Source organism: Haliotis rufescens, unplaced genomic scaffold, assembly GCF_023055435.1.
Source record: "Haliotis rufescens isolate VD_foot unplaced genomic scaffold, xgHalRufe1.0.p SCAF_1, whole genome shotgun sequence".
Classification (NCBI taxonomy): Eukaryota; Metazoa; Mollusca; class Gastropoda; order Lepetellida; family Haliotidae; genus Haliotis; species Haliotis rufescens.
In genome coordinates this window covers 38,493,190-38,517,777 of record NW_025963779.1, presented here as the reverse complement: position 1 = coordinate 38,517,777, position 24,588 = coordinate 38,493,190, and the positions used below count along the sequence as shown (strand labels likewise).

Here is a 24,588-nt window from a genome sequence, read left to right as displayed (position 1 = left end):
GACATGGGTACAATGTGTGAAGCCCATTTCTGGTGTCCCCCAGATATTGCTGGAATATTGTTAAAAGTGGCGTAAAACCACACTCCACACTACTTATCCTGCATTACTCCTTAATGCATCTACTGCTTACCTTATGACAGAAATGAAGCTGAAGACATACAAAGTTGTTCCAATCAAGAAGCCTGACCCTTACACAGCTTGCCATGTGACTAAACAAGTGATGACGCACTTTGGCATTTCAGTAACCCTGTTGCTATTTACTCTACTCACCAAGCCAGTAGCTGCCCTCCTACACCTAAGGCACATTTGGTTCGGGTTGTACATAGGTGACTGTCTCCTGAACCATCTGGATACGGCTATCCTGGTTCTCCATCGAGACTTTACCAGGCGCCTTCTTTATCAACTGGGATGGGTGGTCAACGAGGCGAAGTTGCACTTTGTGGACTTTGGACATCAACAACCTTGAGTTGGAGTCACTCATTATGGCAATATCTCATTGGCAGGAGTGTCTCTGGAACATTCAACTCGCCATATCCAGCGACAACAGCACGGTGGTTTGGTACTTGCGCAACCAAGGGACAACGCACTCTCACTCAATGTTCCAAAAGACATTTTTGTCCTTTAATCTGGTGAATCATCTGGGTCAATGATTTCTAGTTCAGCACATCCCTAGGTGTCAGAACATTCTGACGGATGCTTTATCCAGTCCAGACAGGCTGTCTACCACAGAGTTGAAACTCCATCCAGAGGCGTTTCAACTGGTGCATCAGCGGTTCGGTCAGGCCAACATCGACCTCTTTGCCACGCATCAGAACTACCAGCTAAGGACATATATCTCTCTGATCCCGGACCCGTAGGCATTGGTGGTAGATGCATTCAACATGCCTTGGGAAGGACTAAGAGCGTACTGATTGCGCACTGGTGGCCTCAGAAGTCTTGCAGAAACTGACCCACTACCCCTGCCAGAGTGTTTGAACCTACTCATCCATCCTCACAGCAAGTTGCCACACTCAGCATCAGGCTGATTTCATCTTCATCTCAAGAGAGCTTTAGGCACAAAAGGCTATTTGGCACGGGCAGCTAAGGCGATTGCTATGGCGCATAGACCATCAACCCGAGATCTTTATGATGATCAGTGGCGATCCCAAGAAACCTTTTGTAGGGAAGGATCAGGACCCCACTACTGCGTCGCCTTTATTCTTGGCTGAATACCTCCCTTATCTGCGTACCAAGCGACACCTGGAAGGCAACACCATTGCTACCTATATGGTGACTCTCAGTTCAGTGTTGGCAGTTTCGGAAAATGACCAGATCTGTAGGCGCTTTTACATTATTGCACTTTGAAGATCAGAAGGCCCAGTTTTGCCTCTCCTGCAATGTCATACTTTTGTGTTTGCGTGCTTCCCTGTTCGAGTCTCTCCATACTACATCATTTTATATCCTCACGAAGAAAATAATATTCTATTTGGCACTGGTCACGGCGGAAGGTTTAGTGAGCTTCATGCTCTCGACATTACCCATGTACACTTTGAGTGTTGTACACACGTAGTTGTTCACCTCAGGCTTTCCTGGGATTTCATTGCCATGAATCAACAACCAGGACAGCCCTACTGGTTCTTCACCAACCATCCTCTATCATCAATTGTAGGAGCTAAAGACGAGTTATATCCGTCGCTCCAAGACTTTGTATGGTGCTTGGTATCTCTGACCTTCATGACCGAGACAAACTGTAACACTATATCATTTTGGCTGCGAGCTATAATCCTTCAGGCTTATAAATAGCCAACCTTGATGTACCGAGCTAATAGTCGAAAGGGTTCATAGTTTTGGCCCTCTGGTTGTGCAACCCAGCAGGTCACCAATCTTTGTTGCCATTAAAATGCTCCTCCTGTCCAGAGCCGGCCTTACCTGACTTGTGTAGTGTTCGCACACCTGACATGGGGGTTATTCTGCTTATCGGCAGTTTGGCTTGGTAAACCAGTTTCCAGACTTTAGCACATACTAATTTCTCTTGCTGCTTTTTAGCAGACATGCTCATACTCTCGTACCGTCCCCGGACAGGATTGGTCAAAGTAGTTACAGTTCTCAGCAAGAGACTGCCGTTAACTACTGGAGAGTTTATGTCACAGAGGACCGTCTCTGAAGGTATGCCCTCCGCCGTATCCCTGATAAAGATGCATTAAGGAGTATTGCAGGATAAGTTAATATTTAGTAAACTCTTAATATGTTTTACATTTGTATACTTAATTATCCTGCATTACTCTATCTAAGTGCCCTCCCACTGCAGTGCTACCTCCCCACGAAGTCTTCAGATGTTATGTTCAAGAAGTAATGTCCTCATACAAGATGTTTCCACTTCCGGGATCACGTGATAGCTGTGCGAGAGTATTTGCCACACAACTTCTTCTTCAGCTGGACCTCTCACAGCTTTGACTTTCTGTAAAAAAATAGTAGTAAATACATTAAGGAGTAATACAGCATAAGTATATTTGATCAATATTTCATTCAATAATGTTGACATTAATTTCTGCGAAATCGTGTGTCCCTCCGCTACTTACAACTTCTGTTTACCCCATTCCATAAGGTCCGTTTTACCAAATACTGTGACAGCACCAACTCTCACTATTCACAGCAACCACGATCATATACTGAACAGCATTGAAAACGCATCACCATGAAAATGGATGTATTTTTATCTGGGCTTAAGTCATATGAAAATATATAAGTGAATGAGTAATATACAACGTTCTGGACGAAGCATGAAGAAGAACAGCTCGTCAAAACACATTCCTAAATTTTTTGTGAGCGAAATCGCCTAAACGCAACAAATTGCGTGCACATCATGGAAAACGTGTTTTGTTTCACGGGAAGCATGCAGAATAGGGCTATAAAAGACAGACTTTTAAAAGCCACATCACTTGTTGCTGCAGACATAAAGGGTACTGACACAAGAAATGCCAAGATTAACAGCAGAGGAACGTGAACGTGCCTTGGGCATGCTTCAAGTTGGTATGTCAAGTAGAGTCCTTGCACAACGGTTTCAATGCCATCATTCAACAGTCCTCAGGCTACTGAGCAGATACCAGTAGACAAGAACCACCAGAGATCGACCACGTCCGGGTCAACGTCGTGTAACTACACCACGTCAGGATCGCCATTTTGTTCTTCGGCATCTTCGTGATCGTACACTTCCGGCTACCAGGACTGCAGCAACCGTACAAGGCCGACGGAATTGATCAGTGCTAAAACCGTACGTCAACGTTCCGCTCAGCAGGGCTATGTGCTCGACGTCTATATGTTGGACCCATACTCACTGATCGACATCGAAATGAACGTCTGCGTTGGGCCAAAAGGCATCGTCATTGGAGATTGAGGCAGTGGCATGGTGTGCTGTTCTCTGATGAATCCCGTTTTCATTTACGGAATGCTGACGGTCGACGACGTGGAGAACGTTACCACAATGACTGCTTTGTACAGACAGATCGATGGTTGGGAGGGAGTGTCATGGTGTGGGGCGGCATCAGTCATAACCATCGAACAGAGCTCCATGTTTGTCGTGGAAGAGTTAATGCCCTTTTCTACAGGAATAACATATTGGCAAATCACGTCATCCCATTCTTTCATCAGCATCAGGATATGCACACCTTCCAGCAAGATAATGCAAGAGTGCACACAGCACGTGTTTCAACACAGTACCTAGCAAACAATAATGTGCCTCTGCTTCCATGGCCAGGCCTGTCACCCGATCTATCGCCAATTGAACATCTATGGGATTACCTGGGTCAACGCCTCTCACGTCGTCCGCAAGTACAGAACCTGAGAGAACTTGAAGATACTCTACGTCAAGAGTGGAATGCCCCAGAACACTATTCGCAGACTTATTCGATCAATGAGAAGACCTGTGTTGCTGTCAATGGCGGACATACCAGATATTGACTTTTGATTTTAACCCTATGTGTCTTCCTTACACTGATGACGTAATTGTAATTACTGTGTGGTATTCCTGTTTCCTTTGTCGTCTTTCTTAATAATCTGTCTATGTCTGTTCTAATCAAAATCGGTCATTGCTCAAGTTGTTTTTGTAATATTTCAAGATTTATTGCTGGTGCGTTTTCAATGCTGTTCAGTATATGATCGCTATTAATTCACCTTGAAGCGAACCTTCAATTAAGATAACACGTTATCAGATAATATTATTTGTTGTAAAATAGTAGTTTAAGATTCTAATTTTTCTGATCTTAGCATCAAATTTCTGTTATGTTATGTTATTAGTTATGTTTTAACGCAGTCACCAGTAGATTTGGAGAAAAGGTGTGTACAGCTGATTACTATTTCCGGCTTAGAGACAATATACACTGTAATCTTAATCCCTGTATGTAAAACAATGCCTAGCATAACAAGAAAGCCATCCCAAATGGTAGATCATCATGTTTTCATTGACAAACTTGGTCGAGGGTTGTTCTTTCACCTGCAGTGATGTAATGTATTTTTACATAGGCCGACCCCTTTGTACAGAAATTTTTTCTGGTCCTCAAAATTCGGCTTATTTACAGTCATATACAGTATGCAGAATGTGAAGCTTTGATGTAGCCTGTGAATCTTGTATTTCAGTCGTCAGCGTTATGTCCTGGGAGACAGTGCCATGAAGAGGATGGCCAAGTCAGCGGTGCTCATATATGGCATGGGTGGACTTGGAGTGGAGATAGGTGGGTATAGCATCTACATCTGAGATTACCACTGACTTGTGTCCAGTAACATTTTCCAAGGGCTATTCAGTATGGAACATGAGAGGCTGCCACTAGCCGTGCTACTGGCTTCTGGTACATGTAGTTCAATTTTATAGAGAACTCATGTTTACAGAACAAGAATTTCTGAATTTGTGCACTGGTATTCTCCAGTATTCACAATAATTATGTATGATTCACCACACACTCTATGAGGGTTTCTGATTGGCTCATTTCCAGGATCTGGGTTAGAATAGGTTTTCAGCAACCCATGCTTGCCGTAAAAGGCGACTATGCTTGTCATAAGAGGCGACTAACGGGATCGGGTGGTCAGGCTTGCTGACTTGGTTGAAGTATGTCATCGATCCCAATTGCGTGGATCTATGCTCATGATATCAATTACTGGATTGTCTGGTTCAGACTCGATTATTTACAGACCGCCATCATATAGCTTGAATATTGCTGAGTGCGGCATAAACCAACAAACCGACCAACCGACCATTTCCAGGACATTCACAGACTCATCCAAAATATCTTAATACCATTTGTCTCACTGCTTTATTCTGTTATGGTTGTCTGTGAATATTGTTACATTGTCCCCTGAGTGTGTATTGACTATATAGGCTTCTCAGCTATGTTGCATATGACAATGGGATTGTTTACATTTACTGGGATGAAGAGTTTCTCAATATACACAGCACGATTTTCCAAGTAATTTTAGTTGTAGCTGAATATACCTTTTTCTTCGACCAGTTCACCAGGATGAAGGTCCACATAAGCTTATGACTTTTCTGTTCATTTGTCAACTTCTCCAACTTGCCTGGTGGGATGGGTCTGTTATAGTAGAATGTCTAGTGCTATGATAAGATCATTTCATGGTGTGTATATCAAAATTTAGTTTTAAAAAAAAGGGGCGGGATAATATTTTCTGTAAGACTCTTTTTGTCTGAGAAAGGAAAAGGTCATGGACTGTGTAGCAACATAATGGGATTGATTTGCCAGTCAAATACAAAAATAATTATTGGATTATGAGATATGCACTCAACTTTCTCCATTACTGAGTATGCTGCAAAATCTAATATCATTTATCTCTGAAACTGTGGAGCAAAGTGAGCTACAGTGCCTTCTTTCAATTAATTAACACTAGGCCATTAATACCATGGCAAGATGCCATGATTTCAGCTCGCTGTATCATCACAACACCTCATTATTTGAAAGGAACACGTTAGATCACATTTTTGACTTCTTATAGCCCTGTTAAGGAATTGGTTCCAAAGTTTGATGTCGTATAAAACAAAGTAGTACTTCAAGTTTGGGGCCATTAAGTGAAAAAGGGTAAAAAGCCTGTCAACATACCAGCTTTATTAATCATTGCAAAATAGGATTCCTTTGACAACTGTTTTGGGCGTGAGGGGACTGGTCTCAGCATTGAAGGAACTCATTTTTCCTACCTTCAACTTTTGAATTGCTCTGTAAGTAACAAAAAGTGTCTACTCTTCTGTCCCACCAACTGAGCACATGGGAGTCCTCAAGCTTTATCAGTGTGAGTGCTTGAGAGTTTGTCATTGGCTATGTTCATGTAACGTTAATATATTTAATGAAAACTTTTAATCAATGGTGACGTTTCTGAGTCACTTTATCTGAGTTAAATGAATACTTCAGGGACTAGATCACATCATTGTGACAACGCTCCCCTGGGCCTCTTTCCACTCAGTACTCCCGGTGCTACACCTGTCGTAACTCCCACTAACATAGTCTTACAGCAGTCATAACACTCAGATCACTTTGTTGCATGAGACCCAGCTCTGTTAATTCAGTCACATCAGTGTTGTCACAATCATGTGAGCTGCTCTTTAATGTATACCTTCATATTATATTCCGTTATTCCAGATACTATATTTGAACCGGTCAATCCTGTTTGATTGATTTGAGTATTTTCTAGTTCATTAAGTCACAATTCAGGAGGTGAAAATGATACTCTTTGTTCCTGACTTGATGTTAACAATTAAGGGAACAGATGGAAACGTGTTTCACATGACTCTCAGTAATATTTTTGTGTCTTTATGCTGCTGGAGTAGATGTTCACTTATTTTGTTCAGTTGCTGTTGTGATCAGATCATGACACACACTTACATTTGTGTTTCAGTATTTTGAAGACCTTTCAGTATCCTTATTTGGAGAAAGGATTTATACAAGAGATAGCAATATTTGTTACAGCCGTTATCTCTACTGGATTGACTGATATGGAGGACAATAGGTTGGGGTGTCACAATTCACAGATGCATCGATACATTGCATATTTACATCTGACCATACAATACTTCATGTGCCTACCCACTGATTGATATAGGAAGGGAGACAGATCGGGGAACACCTCTCCATCGCAGTGTTCCTGTATGTAGTTCCAGATGTTCAGCCACAGTGCAACACTACGCTGGTGGAGAACCCTGGAACAAGCAGTACTTCCATGTGTTCCCTCACTCGCTTCCCTCCGTATGTTTTCATACAGCAGGAGTTTTCAGATAAACTGGCCTAATTTTCTCTATTTGGGATATATTGTCTTGACCACATTTCATGAAAGAAAATGCTTAATCTGATTGAATATAAGCAAATTAACCAGACGTGTGAATTATGTACAAACTGGTTAATAGCACCAACCACTGGTCAGCCAGACTGTATGGACCATGGAAACAAATCATAATACATATGTATTTCTCAAGTCATGTGAAATGTATTGATATGTGGGGTGTGGGTATTGTCACACCCCTAGGTGTTGGTAGGAACATGCAGTAAGAAACTAATGGAAGGAGGGAGAGGGTTGAATGGTAGAGACAATGGCCCAGAGCGATCTATCACTGATTATGGCACCATGATAATTATCCATTGTTCTCTTGCAGCAAAGAACATAGTGCTGGCTGGAGTGAAGGTAAGAAAGTTGGCATTTTACAAATCAACTTCTTCATAAACAATGAATAATGATAATATTAGTTTTTTGGAACAAATTCAACAGCCCCATTTTTTAGCCAAAGAACGAGTTGAAGCTGAATTAAACCAGCATGTTTTACAGGTAATCCTAACATTTATTGAGTTCATTAATTTTGTGGACCAACCGTGTTGAAAATGTGATATTCACATGATTTGTTTAATTATACCACCGGCCTAAAAGGGACAAGGAATTCCATCCATCTGTCCGTCCTTCAGATGAATTTTTTGTGTCAACCTATGACTTGAAAACTATTTCATGGTTTCTTTTCCAATTGGGGGTACAGTTTCTTTACCAATAGGACAGGCACAGTGTGAAGTTTGCTTTCACTATTGGAATTTTCTGAAAATTTACAGCTATTTTACCATATTCTACTTAGATTTCTTTTACTGAAACATTTGTGAGACCTATAACTTGAAAACTTTTGCATGGATTCTTTTCAAATTTAGGGGACAGTTTCCATACTAATAGAAGAGATGCAGCGGAAAGTTTAATTTTGATATGTGTATTTTCTGGAAAAGAAGATCTTTTCATGTTTTGAACTTGAATATTTTTTTACTCCAACATTTGTGCGACCTATAACTTAATGACTACTTCATGGATTCTTTTCCAATTGGGGACTCAGTTATCTATACCAATAGGTGAGGTGCAGTGCAAAGTTTGATTTCAATAAGTGGATTTTCTGAGAATATATTGCTTTTTCGTGTTTTGAACTTAGAAATATGTTGGAATCAAAGTCAGGGGTATTAGTGAGCTACTCACCTTTTTGTCTTGTTGCTTTTTATGTTGATACTCACTTAAAACTTATGTTGTTTACCCCCTGAGGAAGGGGTGGAGCAGGTGATTGTAGTACTGATGCTTTTTAGTAGGCAGAGGTGAGAAAACAGTGTTTTTTTCAAATAGTCAAATTTTGTGTGCATTTCAGTGTTTTGTGTATGAAAATGACCATCCGGTTCCCGAAACTGAATTTCCGTATATACGGGTAAATTTATATAGTAATTATTTTGTTTTGAATGAAAATCGCCCGGGAACCGAGGTGTCCGGATATCTGAAGTCCGTATAAGCGGGGCATGACTGTATTTAAGTTGTGCAGCACATTGCTATTACCATTACTATCACTTGGGTGTACATATTATTTTGTAATGAAGCAAGATTTTAACAGTAATTGAATAATGGCAAGCAGTGTCATTATGCATCATTACTTGTTAAGCTGTATTTGCTGACTCCAAGTAGTCTGTGACTTTTTTCTGCAATTAAGTAGTTCTGGGAAGTTTGAGGGCAAATAGGTCCCTTGTGGCCTGTTTTTGTCTTACTAGTGATGGGGAGGTCAATGTCGTATAGGGTACTACAGATATGTACCCAGGCTGAAAGCATAATGCAGAAATGTACCCTAGCTGACCCCTGAAGCAGATGGGTCAGTGGCTAACTTCTTCCCCGGGGAAGGTTTGGCCTTGTCCAGTTAGTTCTTCCCCGAGGACTTAATAGCCTCAATTCGGGGGGGGAGGAAAGTCTGGGCAGAGGTGGGGAAGAACTGGCTGCGGGGATGTCTCAGGCTCTTACATCGGTTTCACTTCCATGCTGTGGTTTTATTAGAACATATTCTTCAGCTACAACACATACAACCATGATTGATGTTTATGGCACACGAAAAATCTGCAGAGCACCCAGTTTCATTCAATGGACTAGTCCACTAGCTAAAGTGCTGTGAACTGGCAACCTAGGGTACATTTCTGTGTATATTTGTGTAGTAGCCTTCATATTCTCTTTTTGCATTTGCCATTTGTGACAGGAACTTTATTTTGTTCAATGGTGTTTTATGTGGAAACAATGTAACACAATGCTTGGAGTGTGGCTGTATGAATAATTCCTGCGCTTTTATTGAACATTTTTTGGTCATCCAACTTGTTTCAATAGGTAGGGAAACAATCTGTGATGTTTTTGGCAAGTGTAATTGTCAGGTTCGGCGGTGCCTGTAATAAAAAAAGAAGAAATGTTACACATTCCTGAATTTTAGTGTAGGTGGATCAATCATCCAAAATAACAAAAAATATAACTCTTTATACTTTGGGTTACTCCTGGGTTACTATGAATTTCACGTACACTTATTAAAAATAATGAGATAACTGAAGATAATTGCAGCTTTAACTATCAACCCTAATGTGTTTGTAAAGAGTAAGTAAGTATTCCACTGTAAGAAATGTTCTGTAGAATCTGAGTACATGTTGCCAGGACAGCACCTTGAACAGATTTAGGTTGTTTATCTCTCCAATGTTGATATATTCCATCAGGATGTCCTCCACCAGAACCTGCATATCCTGTTGTTATTCTCCACAAAGACTGTATTCCCCTACCTAGACATGACATGCGTCTCATTTGTTTCCAGTCGCTGACCATCCAAGACAGGAAGACAGCCACCGTGGCAGACCTGGGCGCTCAGTTCTTCCTGAGAGAAGAGGATGCTAGAGCCAACAGGAACAGGTGAGATTTGGTGGCAGTTGTTTCCTCTGTTGCAAGTGTACCACATCACTCCACACTCTCATTGTCTCTTAGTTAGACCAAGTAGGGTAGAAAAACAACAGGAAGCATCTCCAGCACTTTGTGTTCTTGCAGTGTTGCATATTTTTTAATATTTGCTCCAAGCTTGTTTAGGTTCTCTTTGCGTTAGTGGTAACTAGACATGCATTTTTCATGTTTGATAAAAATACTTTAGGCTTTGATATACAAATTTCAAGAATGGGTATAAGTTTGTTTCCTAATTTGACAAGTCTTTTGTGCTTATATCAGTTTTTCTTGCACCAGTGTTCATTCCAGTTAGTGGACCAAACCCGGACAAGAATTGTGGCCATTTAAGAAAACATGTGGGAAGTCTTTCTTAAAAACAGGGGAACCACAAATATGCACTAAATCTCTGGTGCATGTTTATGCATCCACTATGATTTCAAACACTGTTATTTCTTTGATTATCTGACATATTGACAGAGAGTCATGTCATGCTAATATATACTCAACAACAAAAGTTCCTGTGACACCAATATTTTAGTGTATTTTTCAAACAAGTAAAGTTCACTACCCAAGAATGGGTATAAAAACATGTGCGTTAACAGGATTCCATATGCATTGTTTAGCATCGTGCTGACAAAAAACACTCAGAAAAACAACAAAATTACGCAATTATTCAACATTACGAATTGCCACGCCTGTTCGAAAATGAGCGTCTGCGAGCCATTGGTATGCTTGAAGCAGGATCGAGTCAACTTGATGTTGCAAGACAATTTAACGTCCACAGAAACACCATTTGGTGTTTATGGCAACGTTGGCAACAGATGAATGCAGTCAGAGACCATCCTTGGAGTGGCAGGCCACGCGTAACCAATAATCGACACGACAACTGGATTCGAACAACTCACCTACGAAATCGATTCCAGCCAGCAACAGTGACTGCAAGAAGCATCCCTGGCCCTCGACAAATATCTTCACAAACCGTTGTCGCCTCAGATGTGCAGGGATTGTCGCCAGAAGACCCGCCAGACTCTCATTTTGACAGGAAACCACCGTCAAACACGTCTACAGTGGTGCAGACAGTGTCTACCGTGGACAGCCATGAAGTGGGGACAAGTTCTTTTCACTAACGAGTCTCGTTTTCACCTCAGCGACAGCGATGGACGGATTCGAGTGTACCGACGTTGAGGTGAACGTTACGTCAATCATTGTGTCAGGGAAGAAGATTGGTTCGGGGGCGGCAGTGTTATGGTAAGGGGTGGGCTAACAGCAAGACAGAGGACCTGGTTGAAAGTGGTAGAGGAAAATTTCAATGGACAGCGCTACTGCGACGAGATCATCGGCCCTGTTGTTTGCGTCGTCATGGCCCAGTCATTACCTTTCAACATGACAACGCCCGGCCTCATATTGCTCGACTTGTTCAGGATTCTCTTCAACAAAACAACGTGAATGTCATCCACTGGCCGGCTCGCTCCCCTGATCTCTCACCAATTGAGCACATGTGGGATGAGATTGATCGGCGCTTTCGACATCAACCACGTGTTCCACAGACGCTCCAGGAACTTCGAAACATGCTCCAGCAGATATGGACAGCTATCCCACAGGACTTTGTGCGACGCCTGGTCCATTCCATGAGACGAAGATGTTTTGCTTGCATCGCAACCAGAGGTGGACACACACGCTATTGATTTGTAAATTGACATTTTGGCATGTTCATGGGTTTTTTAATGAAATCACGCATGTTCTTAAGTCACTATGGCAAATTAAACCATTTGAACACTTACAGGAGTCTTTTATCTGTTGCAAACCGAAATTGTTTCAGATTTGGTAAAAAACGTAACTTTGCATTAAATCTTATTCAATGTCACAGGAACTTTAGTTATATATTTGGAGCCAGTAAAACAGGCCATTTTATTCATGAGCTTTTGCAATTGGCACATCTACTTTCGAGATTTGTAACAAAGCTCCTCCCAGGGTTTACCTCATACCCTGTAGGGATTCTGAAGAAGACAAGGTCCCCATTGTGATGCTTGTGACAACTGACTAGGTCACCAGTATCCCATGCTTGTTGTAAGAGCTGACAAGGTCACCAGTACCCCATGCTTGCTGTAAGAGCTGACAAGGTCACCAGTATCCCATGCTTGTTGTAAGAGCTGACAAGGTCACCAGTACCCCATGCTTGCTGTAAGAGCTGACTAGGTCACCAGTATCCCATGCTTGTTGTAAGAGCTGACAAGGTCACCAGTACCCCATGCTTGCTGTAAGAGCTGACAAGGTCACCAGTATCCCATGCTTGTTGTAAGAGCTGACAAGGTCACCAGTACCCCATGCTTGCTGTAAGAGCTGACAAGGTCACCAGTATCCCATGCTTGTTGTAAGAGCTGACAAGGTCACCAGTACCCCATGCTTGCTGTAAGAGCTGACTAGGTCACCAGTATCCCATGCTTGTTGTAAGAGCTGACAAGGTCACCAGTACCCCATGCTTGCTGTAAGAGCTGACAAGGTCACCAGTATCCCATGCTTGTTGTAAGAGCTGACAAGGTCCCCAGTATCCCATGCTTGTTGTAAGAGCTGACAAGGTCCCCAGTACCCCATGCTTGCTGTAAGAGCTGACAAGGTCACCAGTATCCCATGCTTGCTGTAAGAGCTGACAAGGTCACCAGTATTCCATGCTTGTTGTAAGAGCGGACTAGGTCCCCTGTATCCCATGTTTGTTGTAAGAGCTGACTAGGTCACCAGTATCCCATGCTTGTTGTAAGAGCTGACAAGGTCACCAGTATCCCATGCTTGTTGTAAGAGCTGACAAGGTCCCCAGTATCCCATGCTTGTTGTAAGAGCTGACAAGGTCACCAGTACCCCATGCTTGCTGTAAGAGCTGACAAGGTCACCAGTATTCCATGCTTGTTGTAAGAGCTGACTAGGTCCCCTGTATCCCATGTTTGTTGTAAGAGCTGACTAGGTCACCAGTATCCCATGCTTGTTGTAAGAGCTGACAAGGTCACCAGTATCCCATGCTTGTTGTAAGAGCTGACAAGGTCACCAGTATCCCATGCTTGTTGTAAGAGCTGACAAGGTCACCAGTATCCAATGCTTGTTGTAAGAGCTAACTAGGTCACCAGTATCCCTTACTTGCTGTAAGAGCGGACTAGGTCACCAGTATCCCATGCTTGTTGTAAGAGCTGACAAGGTCACCAGTATCCCATTCTTGCTGTTAGAGCTGACAAGGTCACCAGTATCCCATGCTTGTTGTTAGAGCTGACAAGGTCACCAGTATCCCATGCTTGCTGTAAGAGCTGACAAGGTCACCAGTATCCCATGCTTGCTGTAAGAGCTGACTAGGTCCCCTGTATCCCTTGCTTGCTGTAAGAGCTGACAAGGTCACCAGAATCCCATGCTTGCTGTAAGAGCTGACAAGGTCACCAGTATCCCATGCTTGTTGTAAGAGCTGACCAGGTCACCAGTATCCCTTACTTGTTGTAAGAGCTGACAAGATCACCAGTATCCCATGCTTGCTGTAAGAGCTGACTAGGTCACCAGTATCCCATGCTTGCTGTAAGAGCTGACTAGGTCACCAGTATCCCATGCTTGTTGTAAGAGCTGACTAGGTCACCAGTATCCCTTACTTGTTGTAAGAGCTGACAAGGTCACCAGTATCCCATGCTTGCTGTAAGAGCTGACAAGGTCACCAGTATCCCATGCTTGCTGTAACTGTAAGAGCTGACAAGGTCACCAGTACCCCATGCTTGCTGTAAGAGCTGACTAGGTCACCAGTATTCCATGCTTGTTGTAAGAGCTGACTAGGTCCCCTGTATCCCATGTTTGTTGTAAGAGCTGACTAGGTCACCAGTATCCCATGCTTGTTGTAAGAGCTGACAAGGTCACCAGTATCCCATGCTTGTTGTAAGAGCTGACTAGGTCACCAGTATCCCATGCTTGTTGTAAGAGCTGACAAGGTCACCAGTATCCCATGCTTGTTGTAAGAGCTAACTAGGTCACCAGTATCCCTTACTTTCTGTAAGAGCGGACTAGGTCACCAGTATCCCATGCTTGTTGTAAGAGCTGACAAGGTCACCAGTATCCCATGCTTGCTGTAAGAGCTGACAAGGTCACCAGTATCCCATGCTTGTTGTAAGAGCTGACAAGGTCACCAGTATCCCATGCTTGCTGTAAGAGCTGACTAGGTCACCAGTATCCCATGCTTGTTGTAAGAGCTGACTAGGTCACCAGTATCCCTTACTTGTTGTAAGAGCTGACTAGGTCACCAGTATCCCATGCTTGTTGTAAGAGCTGACAAGGTCACCAGTATCCCATGCTTGCTGTAACTGTAAGAGCTGACAAGGTCACCAGTACCCCATGCTTGCTGTAAGAGCTGACAAGGTCACCAGTATTCCATGCTTGTTGTAAGAGCTGACTAGGTCCCCTGTATCCCATGTTTGTTGTAAGAGCTGACAAGGTCACCAGTATCCCATGCTTGTTGTAAGAGCTGACAAGGTCACCAGTATCCCATGCTTGTTGTAAGAGCTGACTAGGTCACCAGTATCCCATGCTTGTTGTAAGAGCTGACAAGGTCACCAGTATCCCATGCTTGTTGTAAGAGCTAACTAGGTCACCAGTATCCCTTACTTGCTGTAAGAGCAGACTAGGTCACCAGTATCCCATGCTTGTTGTAAGAGCTGACAAGGTCACCAGTATCCCATGCTTGCTGTAAGAGCTGACAAGGTCACCAGTATCCCATGCTTGTTGTAAGAGCTGACAAGGTCACCAGTATCCCATGCTTGCTGTAAGAGCTGACTAGGTCCACTGTATCCCTTGCTTGCTGTAAGAGCTGACAAGGTCACCAGTATCCCATGCTTGCTGTAAGAGCTGACTAGGTCACCAGTATCCCATGCTTGTTGTAAGAGCTGACCAGGTCACCAGTATCCCATGCTTGTTGTAAGAGCTGACAAGGTCACCAGTATCCCATGCTTGCTGTAAGAGCTGACAAGGTCACCAGTATCCCATGCTTGCTGTAAGAGCTGACTAGGTCACCAGTATCCCATGCTTGTTGTAAGAGCTGACTAGGTCACCAGTATCCCTTACTTGTTGTAAGAGCTGACAAGGTCACCAGTATCCCATGCTTGCTGTAACTGTAAGAGCTGACAAGGTCACCAGTATCCCATGCTTGCTGTAAGAGCTGACTAGGTCCCCTGTATCCCTTGCTTGCTGTAAGAGCTGACTAGGTCACCAGTATCCCTTACTTGTTGTAAGAGCTGACAAGGTCACCAGTATCCCATGCTTGTTGTAAGAGCTGACTAGGTGACCAGTATCCCTTGCTTGTTGTAAGAGCTGACATGTTCACCAGTATCCCATGCTTGCTGTAAAAGCTGACAAGGTCACCAGTATCCAATGCTTGCTGTAAGAGCTGACTAGGTCACCAGTATCCCATGCTTGCTGTAAGAGCTGACAAGGTCACCAGTCCCTTACTTGTTGTAAGAGCTGACAAGGTCACCTGTATCCCATGCTTGCTGTAAGAGCTGACAAGGTCACCAGTATCCCATGCTTGCTGTAACTGTAAGAGCTGACAAGGTCACCAGTATCCCATGCTTGCTGTAAGAGCTGACTAGGTCCTCTGTATCCCTTGCTTGCTGTAAGAGCTGACTAGGTCACCAGTATCCCTTACTTGTTGTAAGAGCTGACAAGGTCACCAGTATCCCATGCTTGTTGTAAGAGCTGACTAGGTCACCAGTATCCCTTGCTTGTTGTAAGAGCTGACAAGGTCACCAGTATCCCATGCTTGCTGTAAGAGCTGACAAGGTCACCAGTATCCCATGCTTGCTGTAAGAGCTGACTAGGTCACCAGTATCCCATGCTTGCTGTAAGAGCTGACTAGGTCACCAGTATCCCATGCTTGCTGTAACTGTAAGAGCTGACAAGGTCACCAGTATCCCATGCTTGCTGTAAGAGCTGACTAGGTCCCCTGTATCCCTTGCTTGCTGTAAGAGCTGTCTAGGTCACCAGTATTCCATGCTTGTTGTAAGAGCTGACTAGGTCACCAGTATCCCATGCTTGCTGTAAGAGCTGACTAGGTCACCAGTATCCCTTACTTGTTGTAAGAGCTGACAAGGTCACCAGTATCCCATGCTTGCTGTAAGAGCTTACTAGGTTACCAGTATCCCATGCTTGCTGTAACTGTAAGAGCTGACAAGGTCACCAGTATCCCATGCTTGCTGTAAGAGCTAACAAGGTCACCAGTATCCCATGCTTGCTGTAACTGTAAGAGCTGACTAGGTCACCAGTATTCATGAAAATGAATAAAAATAAATTTATTGTCGCCTCAGGCTGAGTTTCTAATCTACATTGGCATCAGGTTTCACGTATATTATGTTTAATGATATTGCAACATGTGTCCCCACTTTTCTATCAGTGGACATCAGCTCAGTGATAATGAAGCATGGAATATGGGGCAGCTGATGGACATTGCCATAGTTTTAATCTAACATGAGACCATTTCAGTGTCTTGAGTTTTCCAGAAAGGGTTAGTTTGCATATATTTTACATTTCAGATTGTTTTGATTCATAATGGCGAAATTTTCAAATGTATGGTTACCTTTATAATGTTATTTTCTGATCTTGTGACATATGTTAAAACAAAAAACAGGTTGCAGAGGTGCTCTGTCATGTCGATCAGCATGAACTATATTCATGACAAAGTGTGCAGTCAGTGACTACAGCCAGTGGTCTGAGACGATGTGGTCAAGCTGATAATGGCACACATAATTATTTTAACACTAATAATACATGATGTACTCCTTGGGGACACCAGAACCTATAGTTATGCCCTTGATATACTTTCTTTTGCACGGAGTTGAGTCTTAAGGTTATGATATAACTGTTTCAAAATTTAGAGTGGCCCTGGCTCGTTTCAGATGTAGTTCACACCAATTAAAAATAGAAACAAGAAGATATATTCGGCAACCAAGAGAACTGCAGGTGTGTGGATTATGTAATTGTAAAAAGTATAGAAGATGAGTTATGATTTGTAATGCTCATAATGTCGTTTGGGAAAAAATTATTTGTCAAAGATTTTATGTTCACCCATCTCGTTATGAATGTAATCAGTTGATGTCCTCCTCTGATTCATGTACAGTTTGAAATCATGCAATGTTCTTAAGACAATGTAAATTGAATTAACATGCCGTATGTCGCTGTGTATAAGGCGAGTTTATTGTACCTCAAATTAGGGGGCTTTCAAGGGGGGTTGTCTTATACACAGGGTTGAAGAGTTTGGATGTTTTTCCCCCCAACACAGACATAACTGTGAGCATGTAACACCGGAAATACCAAGTCAACAAATCAGTAATGAAGTACACAAACTAATCATGTAATTACACTGGTTATAAAAAACAGTTCATTATATATCTGGACTTACGTTTGTAATCTATTTTATTAATTTTATTCAACATTTCATTCAATATTGATTATTTTCATTTCGGCAAAATCACATGTGAAATGATCAGAAGATCGCACAACTCACCGTTATTTACAGCAACCACAGTCATATTTCCGCTATTGACACCTTGAAACAAACTTTAGTGGATAGAGAATGGATATATATATATCATAAATGTCATACTTTGACTCGCTGAAAGTCATATTTGTTGTAGTTGACTATTATTTGTCAACATAGAGTTTTCACTATCGCGAGCGCGGAAGCATCGGCGGTGATTGGTCAAATTGTTCCATGCGAAAAAAATATCCGGCAATAGCGATCAGGTGTACCAAAGTGCTAACGCTTATGGTTATTTATTTCAAATATATAAAGTAAAATACTACTAAAATACTATGATATTGGAATAAGTTATTCCGAATAAAATAATTGTTTCAGATTCAGTTCTTTCGATTATTGAATCAAAAGTCTTTAAAGTTATATTATTGGGTAATTATTAACCAAATCACCGGTAGATTCAGAGTGTACAGCTGATTGCTACTTCCAGCTTAGTCTACAAGAAAAAAATATACTTGGTAATCTTAATCTCTGCATATAAAACAATGCCTATCAGAACAGGAAATACAATTTAATCGGTAGATGATCATGTCTAGTGTTTTTTTGTCTCAAACTTTTAAATTTGTATTGACCAAGTTTAATTGTTATGATCTGTTCGTTTCCCTGAATTCACTGAAGGTAAATGATGTAATTTTTTTCTGTGGAAGACAAACACGTTTTTATTGCAAATGTAAGGACTTCTTAACTTTGCTTTCATACAGCAGAAATTGCAACTATAGTCAACTTGATTTTACAGGGAAGTATATAGAGGATATTATATGAGTGTTCATGTCATATTATGTTTACGACAAGAGTGTCTAAATCCTGGTTTTTGGCACGAGTGTGGTAAACATGGTATGACATGAACAATGTCATGTTATAATGTTCTATTTATTACCGACGAAGATGTCTACATACAGAGAAAATTTTTAGTATCTACCTATAAGAACAGCAAGTTGCAACAGCAGTGGAACCACAATTTGTCAAATGACGTCAATATTCTTCAGCTATGACGTTGTTTCTAGTGTGACGTCATTCCGACCTCATTTCACAATAAGATTTGAATGACGTCAACAATGCTTTCCAGATGACGGAAACAATACACTGTTGTCTCGTGACGTGATATGACCCTAGGGCACATGATTTCTATGCCCGATATGTTTGCTCTCGCACGTAATAAATTTATTTATCTTATGACCAACATGGTCCCCAAAACACCAGCTTGCTGTAAGTGCTGATTAAGAGGAGAATTTTATGATCACAAGATGTGACCTGTCACTGATTGTGTGTCAACATTGCTCATGCTACAAGCAAGCATTTTTCCATCACCTTATATTACTATATCCGCCTTCATGTGTCCGTGATCATGCTTACCCCTCCCACCCAGCCCACCATTCCCCTACATTCATCACACTATATTACTATATCCGCCCTCATGTGTCAGTGATCATGCTTACCCCTCACACCCCAGCCCACCATTCCCCTACATTCATCACACTATATTACTATATCCGCCCTCATGTGTCAGTGATCATGCTTACCCCTCACACCCCAGCCCACCATTCCCCTACATTCATCACACTATATTACTATATCCGCCCTCATGTGTGCGTGATCATGCTTACCCTTCCCAACCAAGCCCACCATTCCCCTACATTCATCACACTATATAAGTATATCCGCCCTCATGTGTTCGTGATCATGCTTACCCCTCACACCCCAGCCCACCATTCTCCTACATTCATCACACTATATAACTATATCCGCCCTCATGTGTCTGTGATCATGCTTACCCCTCCCACCCCAGCCCACCATTCCCCTACATTCATCACACTATATAAGTATATCCGCCCTCATGTGTGCGTGATCATGCTTACCCTTCCCAACCAAGCCCACCATTCCCCTACATTCATCACACTATATAAGTATATCCGCCCTCATGTGTCAGTGATCATCCTTACCCCTCACACCCCAGCCCACCATTCCCCTACATTCATCACACTATATTACTATATCCGCCCTCATGTGTCCGTGATCATGCTTACCCTTCCCAACCAAGCCCACCATTCCCCTACATTCATCACACTATATAAGTATATCCGCCCTCATGTGTTAGTGATCATGCTTACCCCTCACACCCCAGCCCACCATTCTCCTACATTCATCACACTATATAACTATATCGGCCTCATGTGTCCGTGATCATGCTTACCCCTCCCACCCCAGCCAACCATTCCCCTACATTCATCACACTATATAAGTATATCCGTCCTCATGTGTCCGTGATCATGCTTACCCCTCCCACCCCAGCCAACCATTCCCCTACATTCATCACACTATATAAGTATATCCGTCCTCATGTGTCCGTGATCATGCTTACCTCTCACACCCCAGCCCACCATTCCCCTACATTCATCACACTATATAACTATATCCGCCCTCATGTGTCCGTGATCATGCTTACCCCTCCCACCCCAGCCCACCATTCCCCTACATTCATCACACTATATAACTATATCCGCCCTCATGTGTCACACTATATAACTATATCAACCCTCATGTGTCAGTGATCATGCTTACCCCTCCCACCCCAGCCCACCATTCCCCTACATTCATCACACTATATAAGTATATCCGTCCTCATGTGTGCGTGATCATGCTTACCTCTCACACCCCAGCCCACCATTCCCCTACATTCATCACACTATATAACTATATCCGCCCTCATGTGTCCGTGATCATGCTTACCCCTCCCACCCCAGCCCACCATTCCCCTACATTCATCACACTATATAAGTATATCCGTCCTCATGTGTCCGTGATCATGCTTACCTCTCACACCCCAGCCCACCATTCCCCTACATTCATCACACTATATAACTATATCCGCCCTCATGTGTCCGTGATCATGCTTACCCCTCCCACCCCAGCCCACCATTCCCCTACATTCATCACACTATATAACTATATCCGCCCTCATGTGTCTGTACTCATCCCTACATACATAGAAGCCCCTCTCACCATACCTCTACATACACAGCTGTGGTCACAGGTGGACACTCTTGCCAGGAGGCGAACACAACAGCACAACAACAGCAGCACTTGTGTACAGCAGCAAGATACACAGCTCCACCACCATGGTAACAGATGGCAAGCACTTACAGGAAGGTGGACACAACAGCACGATAAGAGTAGCTGTCTTGGGAGCTACACAGCTCCAGTCACAATGGATATATGTGGCTACACTCTTGTACCAGTTCCAGTCATAGTGGTAACACAATTTCATAATAATCAGATCTCAGTTCTACCTTATCTGGTCTGGAATGGAAGTTGCCGTTTTGAAACAAGTCCTGTAAGCCAAGAGCAGCTACTTTCTGATTGGCTAACATTGACATCTTTTCAGTCGTTCTGATCTGACCTGAAATAGGATGTCCTCAGATCTTTGTTTAGCAGTAGCGTGAACTAAGATCTGACTGTAATGAGATTTGATGGAAACAGAGCTAGAGCTGGCAGGGTTAGACATGATCTTCGTCCATTATTTGCAGGTCTGGTTAGTTACTTCAGCCATTAGTCTGGATCTTGCATGTCTTGTCCGTTCTGAGTATAGTATCATTTGCTTGATAACGTTGTTAGAATCTACACCGAAACGTCGCCCAATTGTAATAAAGGAGTTGCTCATCCATAACAATTTTGTCTTAGTTACCATTCCAACTTCTAAATGCCACTCAAAGAAGTTATACCAGGTGGAATAGGGGAATATCAGACAAAATTATTGAAAAACAGTTCAGATAACAGTAAAAGTGGAAGAAGTGGTATATTTTGTTATGTTCGATGTCACATGTAGGTTTGGACAGAAAACAGTATTATATAGCTTCTTCAATTGTTTAACATGCATGGTAAGTTCCAAATTCAGTTTTAATGCTTACCCCTCCCACCCCACTACAGGTAACATTGGTATGTGGACATGAATATTTTATGGTGCATTTGGATGCACAATGAAATATGGCAAGAATGCCCTAATAAATCTGTTTGATAGTGCACTTGGGTCTTACTTTAAAGCCTTGAAGTGAGATCATTGCCTTGAATAGGCCTTATGAAATAAAATCATTTTATTTTGTGGCTGAAGTTTGGTATGACCATGATTAAGACAAAGCCAATATTACACAGTATACTGCAAGGTTTCAAATGAAAGAAATCAGTGATCCGTTCAGAGCATCTGTTCTGATATTAGATGAACGTATTCAATGCTATTGTGTTCATATTTTCAGTCATTGTCAGTATATGTGCAGCATATATAAAGGTTTTTATGCATCTCTGTAAGATGCTTGTTTGATGCTAATGCTAGGCATTGAAACATCCTCGTTGAAACAACCTCAAGTGCGTGATGATTTGTGGCTGAGAAGTTCTGAGCCTACCTACTATGGATGTATAATCCCTTAACACATGTATTATGTACAATAATTTCCATGCTTACAGGCGACATTTGACACGAAATACATGACCAGGTAGCAGCTTTCTGTAGGCATCATTGACATCATTGACAACATTCTGAGGAATGAACTGGGTTTTCAGCATGCTGGGTTCCCTAGCTTCTGACTTCTGATCAGAATTGTTCCAAGTTCATCATCTCTAGTGAGAACTTACGTTGTTTTCAAGCTGGCCCAGTTGATTTGTTGAGTGATTGGTAACCATTGAGTCTTGGGTTCACCACTATCAGCCTGGACCTAAACAACCGTCAAAGCCGTGGAAATATCCACCATCTCCTCTGACGGACAGGGCAGTCTCTTCCATCAACTGGCAAGGGGATGGCTTCAGTTTTCTGGGATTCCAAAGGAATCCTACTGGTGGACTACCTCCTGAAAGATGAGACCATTAATGGCAAAAATCTAGCTGATCTACTCAGGCAACTGCATCTGAGAATCAAAGGCTAATGATTGTGGAAAACACACTAAGGGAGTGTTGTTCCACCAGGACAATGCACCTGTGCACAAGTATGTAATCACTAGATTTGTAACCGTCTGGCAAGAGTTATGCCAATGATGAGGACGCTATTTGCTGTGGAGGACTTTTTACACCACCAGGAGGAAGCTGTCTACACCAATGTGGTGCGGGCACTCCAGGATTGTTCTATGAGGACTTCGAAGGGGATCATGTTGAACAAAAATATCAATCGACACATTCCATCATTATGAGGCTACCCAGCCACCCACTGTATAACCTTGAGCAACTAAAAGTTCATTTTCTCTTCAGTGTGTCTGATAAACACCTACAGTGGTGAGCATCCATATCTACTGAGATGTCAATCCATATTTAGTGTAGTGTCTTAACTGTGATATGTGGTCATTCCCATTGTCTGTCCTATGATATGCTGTCATTCCCATTGTCTGTCCTGTGATATGCTGTCATACCCATTGTCTGTCATACAAAGTATCTATACTGCCATACGTATGGATGCACAGTTGCCTGCTCCAAATCGGAGCACCAGACATTGATTTCTGACAATGTGGTGAGACTATCTCCCAGCAGTGGTTGGCACAGTGTTGACACAATGTGTGGTGCTGATTGTTGCCCACAATGCATGGTCTCTGACCTGCATGCTATGCATATTGCAGTGGATGTCTCAACAGACCTGCAACAACATGATTGTTTTGTTCAGCTCCAGCTCAAATTGTGGAGCAGCAGCACTTGGGCTTGAAGAAGTTTGTAAACAACCCCATTAATAAGAATTCTGCCATGAATTTGGAAAATACTCAAGTTTGATTGGTCAATCAGAGGTTTCAAATCACAATAAACCCCCTCTGATTGAAATAGCCGTGGTTGATAGCCGCATCACAGCCGAAGCTAATATTTTTAGGATAGTACTTCTTTTACAGTCATTGTCTGTAGGCATATTTAGGTAATTATATTTTCAATTATAGATTGCAAAATTCAAAGTTACAGTAACTACAATATTTTTAAAGGATTGTTTGGCAATACATATCGTGCAGAAAACATGAGCCAATAGCCACACAGCCAATAGCCATACAACGATAATATTGAGTTGCCTGTCCTTGAGTTGCTAATGACAAGTACTTTGTTTACGGAACTCGGTAAAGAAAATCAGCATCGATCAATCCTAATTGATGTGTTATAAAGTTAAACAAAGAACAAGAAACATTTGGCGTATGACATGTTTAATAGGTTAGTAAGCGTGTGCCATTATGATCCATTATTTATTACCTACTGCGATAATATGGTGTAGCATGCTGCAGGTGAGCTTCAGAATGGTTTTCCTAAACTCATCAATACCAATGTGAGCATGTGGTAATTGGCAGCAGCACCTCTCCGGGGCGAGCTAGCAAAACCCTGCACTTGTAGTTGGAGAATTTGTCATCAGGGTGGCATAAAAACAGTGATGTAGCCTTGGTTCTGTTTGACTCATCAGCTGCTTCATGTCCACACTGTTAACAATGGAATAGGAAGAACATATGGAGGACGACCCATTAGGTTAGAGGTCTCTGTGGAGGCATACACCCAGTTGTCTGGGGAACACTTTCTCCCCTACCGTTTCCATCCAGCCCTGTGTTCAGGGGTCCTGAGTGAATACCAGTTTGTGCTGTAGGCAACAGCATAACAGTTGTCATGGCAATAGTTAAAGCAATCAAGTGTGGGCCAGAAAGTAACAGTGGTCGATAGTGTGAGTAAAAGTCAATGTTATCAGAATAGTTATATACTTAAAGCCCCACCCTGACTATAAATAGCCCGCAAGGTGGCGCTGTTTCAGTTTCGAACAATGACTGACAATGTAAACACAACCGAGTGTCGGGAGACGTTTTTTGAAAACCATAAGGGAACCAGATCACCATTGACCGTCAAACTTC

At 42.4% G+C, this 24,588-nt stretch overlaps 1 protein-coding gene across 4 annotated transcripts in view; it reads left to right on the top strand.

Moving 5' to 3' along the window:
* LOC124135733 (ubiquitin-like modifier-activating enzyme 6) overlaps positions 1–24,588 on the top strand; it is a 128,206-nt gene that overhangs the window by 5,771 nt on the left and 97,847 nt on the right. For all 4 annotated transcript variants that reach the window (XM_046501247.2, XM_046501245.2, XM_046501246.2 and 1 more), the window contains exons 3-5: positions 4,612–4,706; positions 7,622–7,650; positions 10,091–10,185. In XM_046501247.2, the coding sequence (XP_046357203.2) occupies positions 4,612–4,706; positions 7,622–7,650; positions 10,091–10,185 (219 nt within the window). The remainder of the gene's footprint in view (positions 1–4,611; positions 4,707–7,621; positions 7,651–10,090; positions 10,186–24,588) is intronic.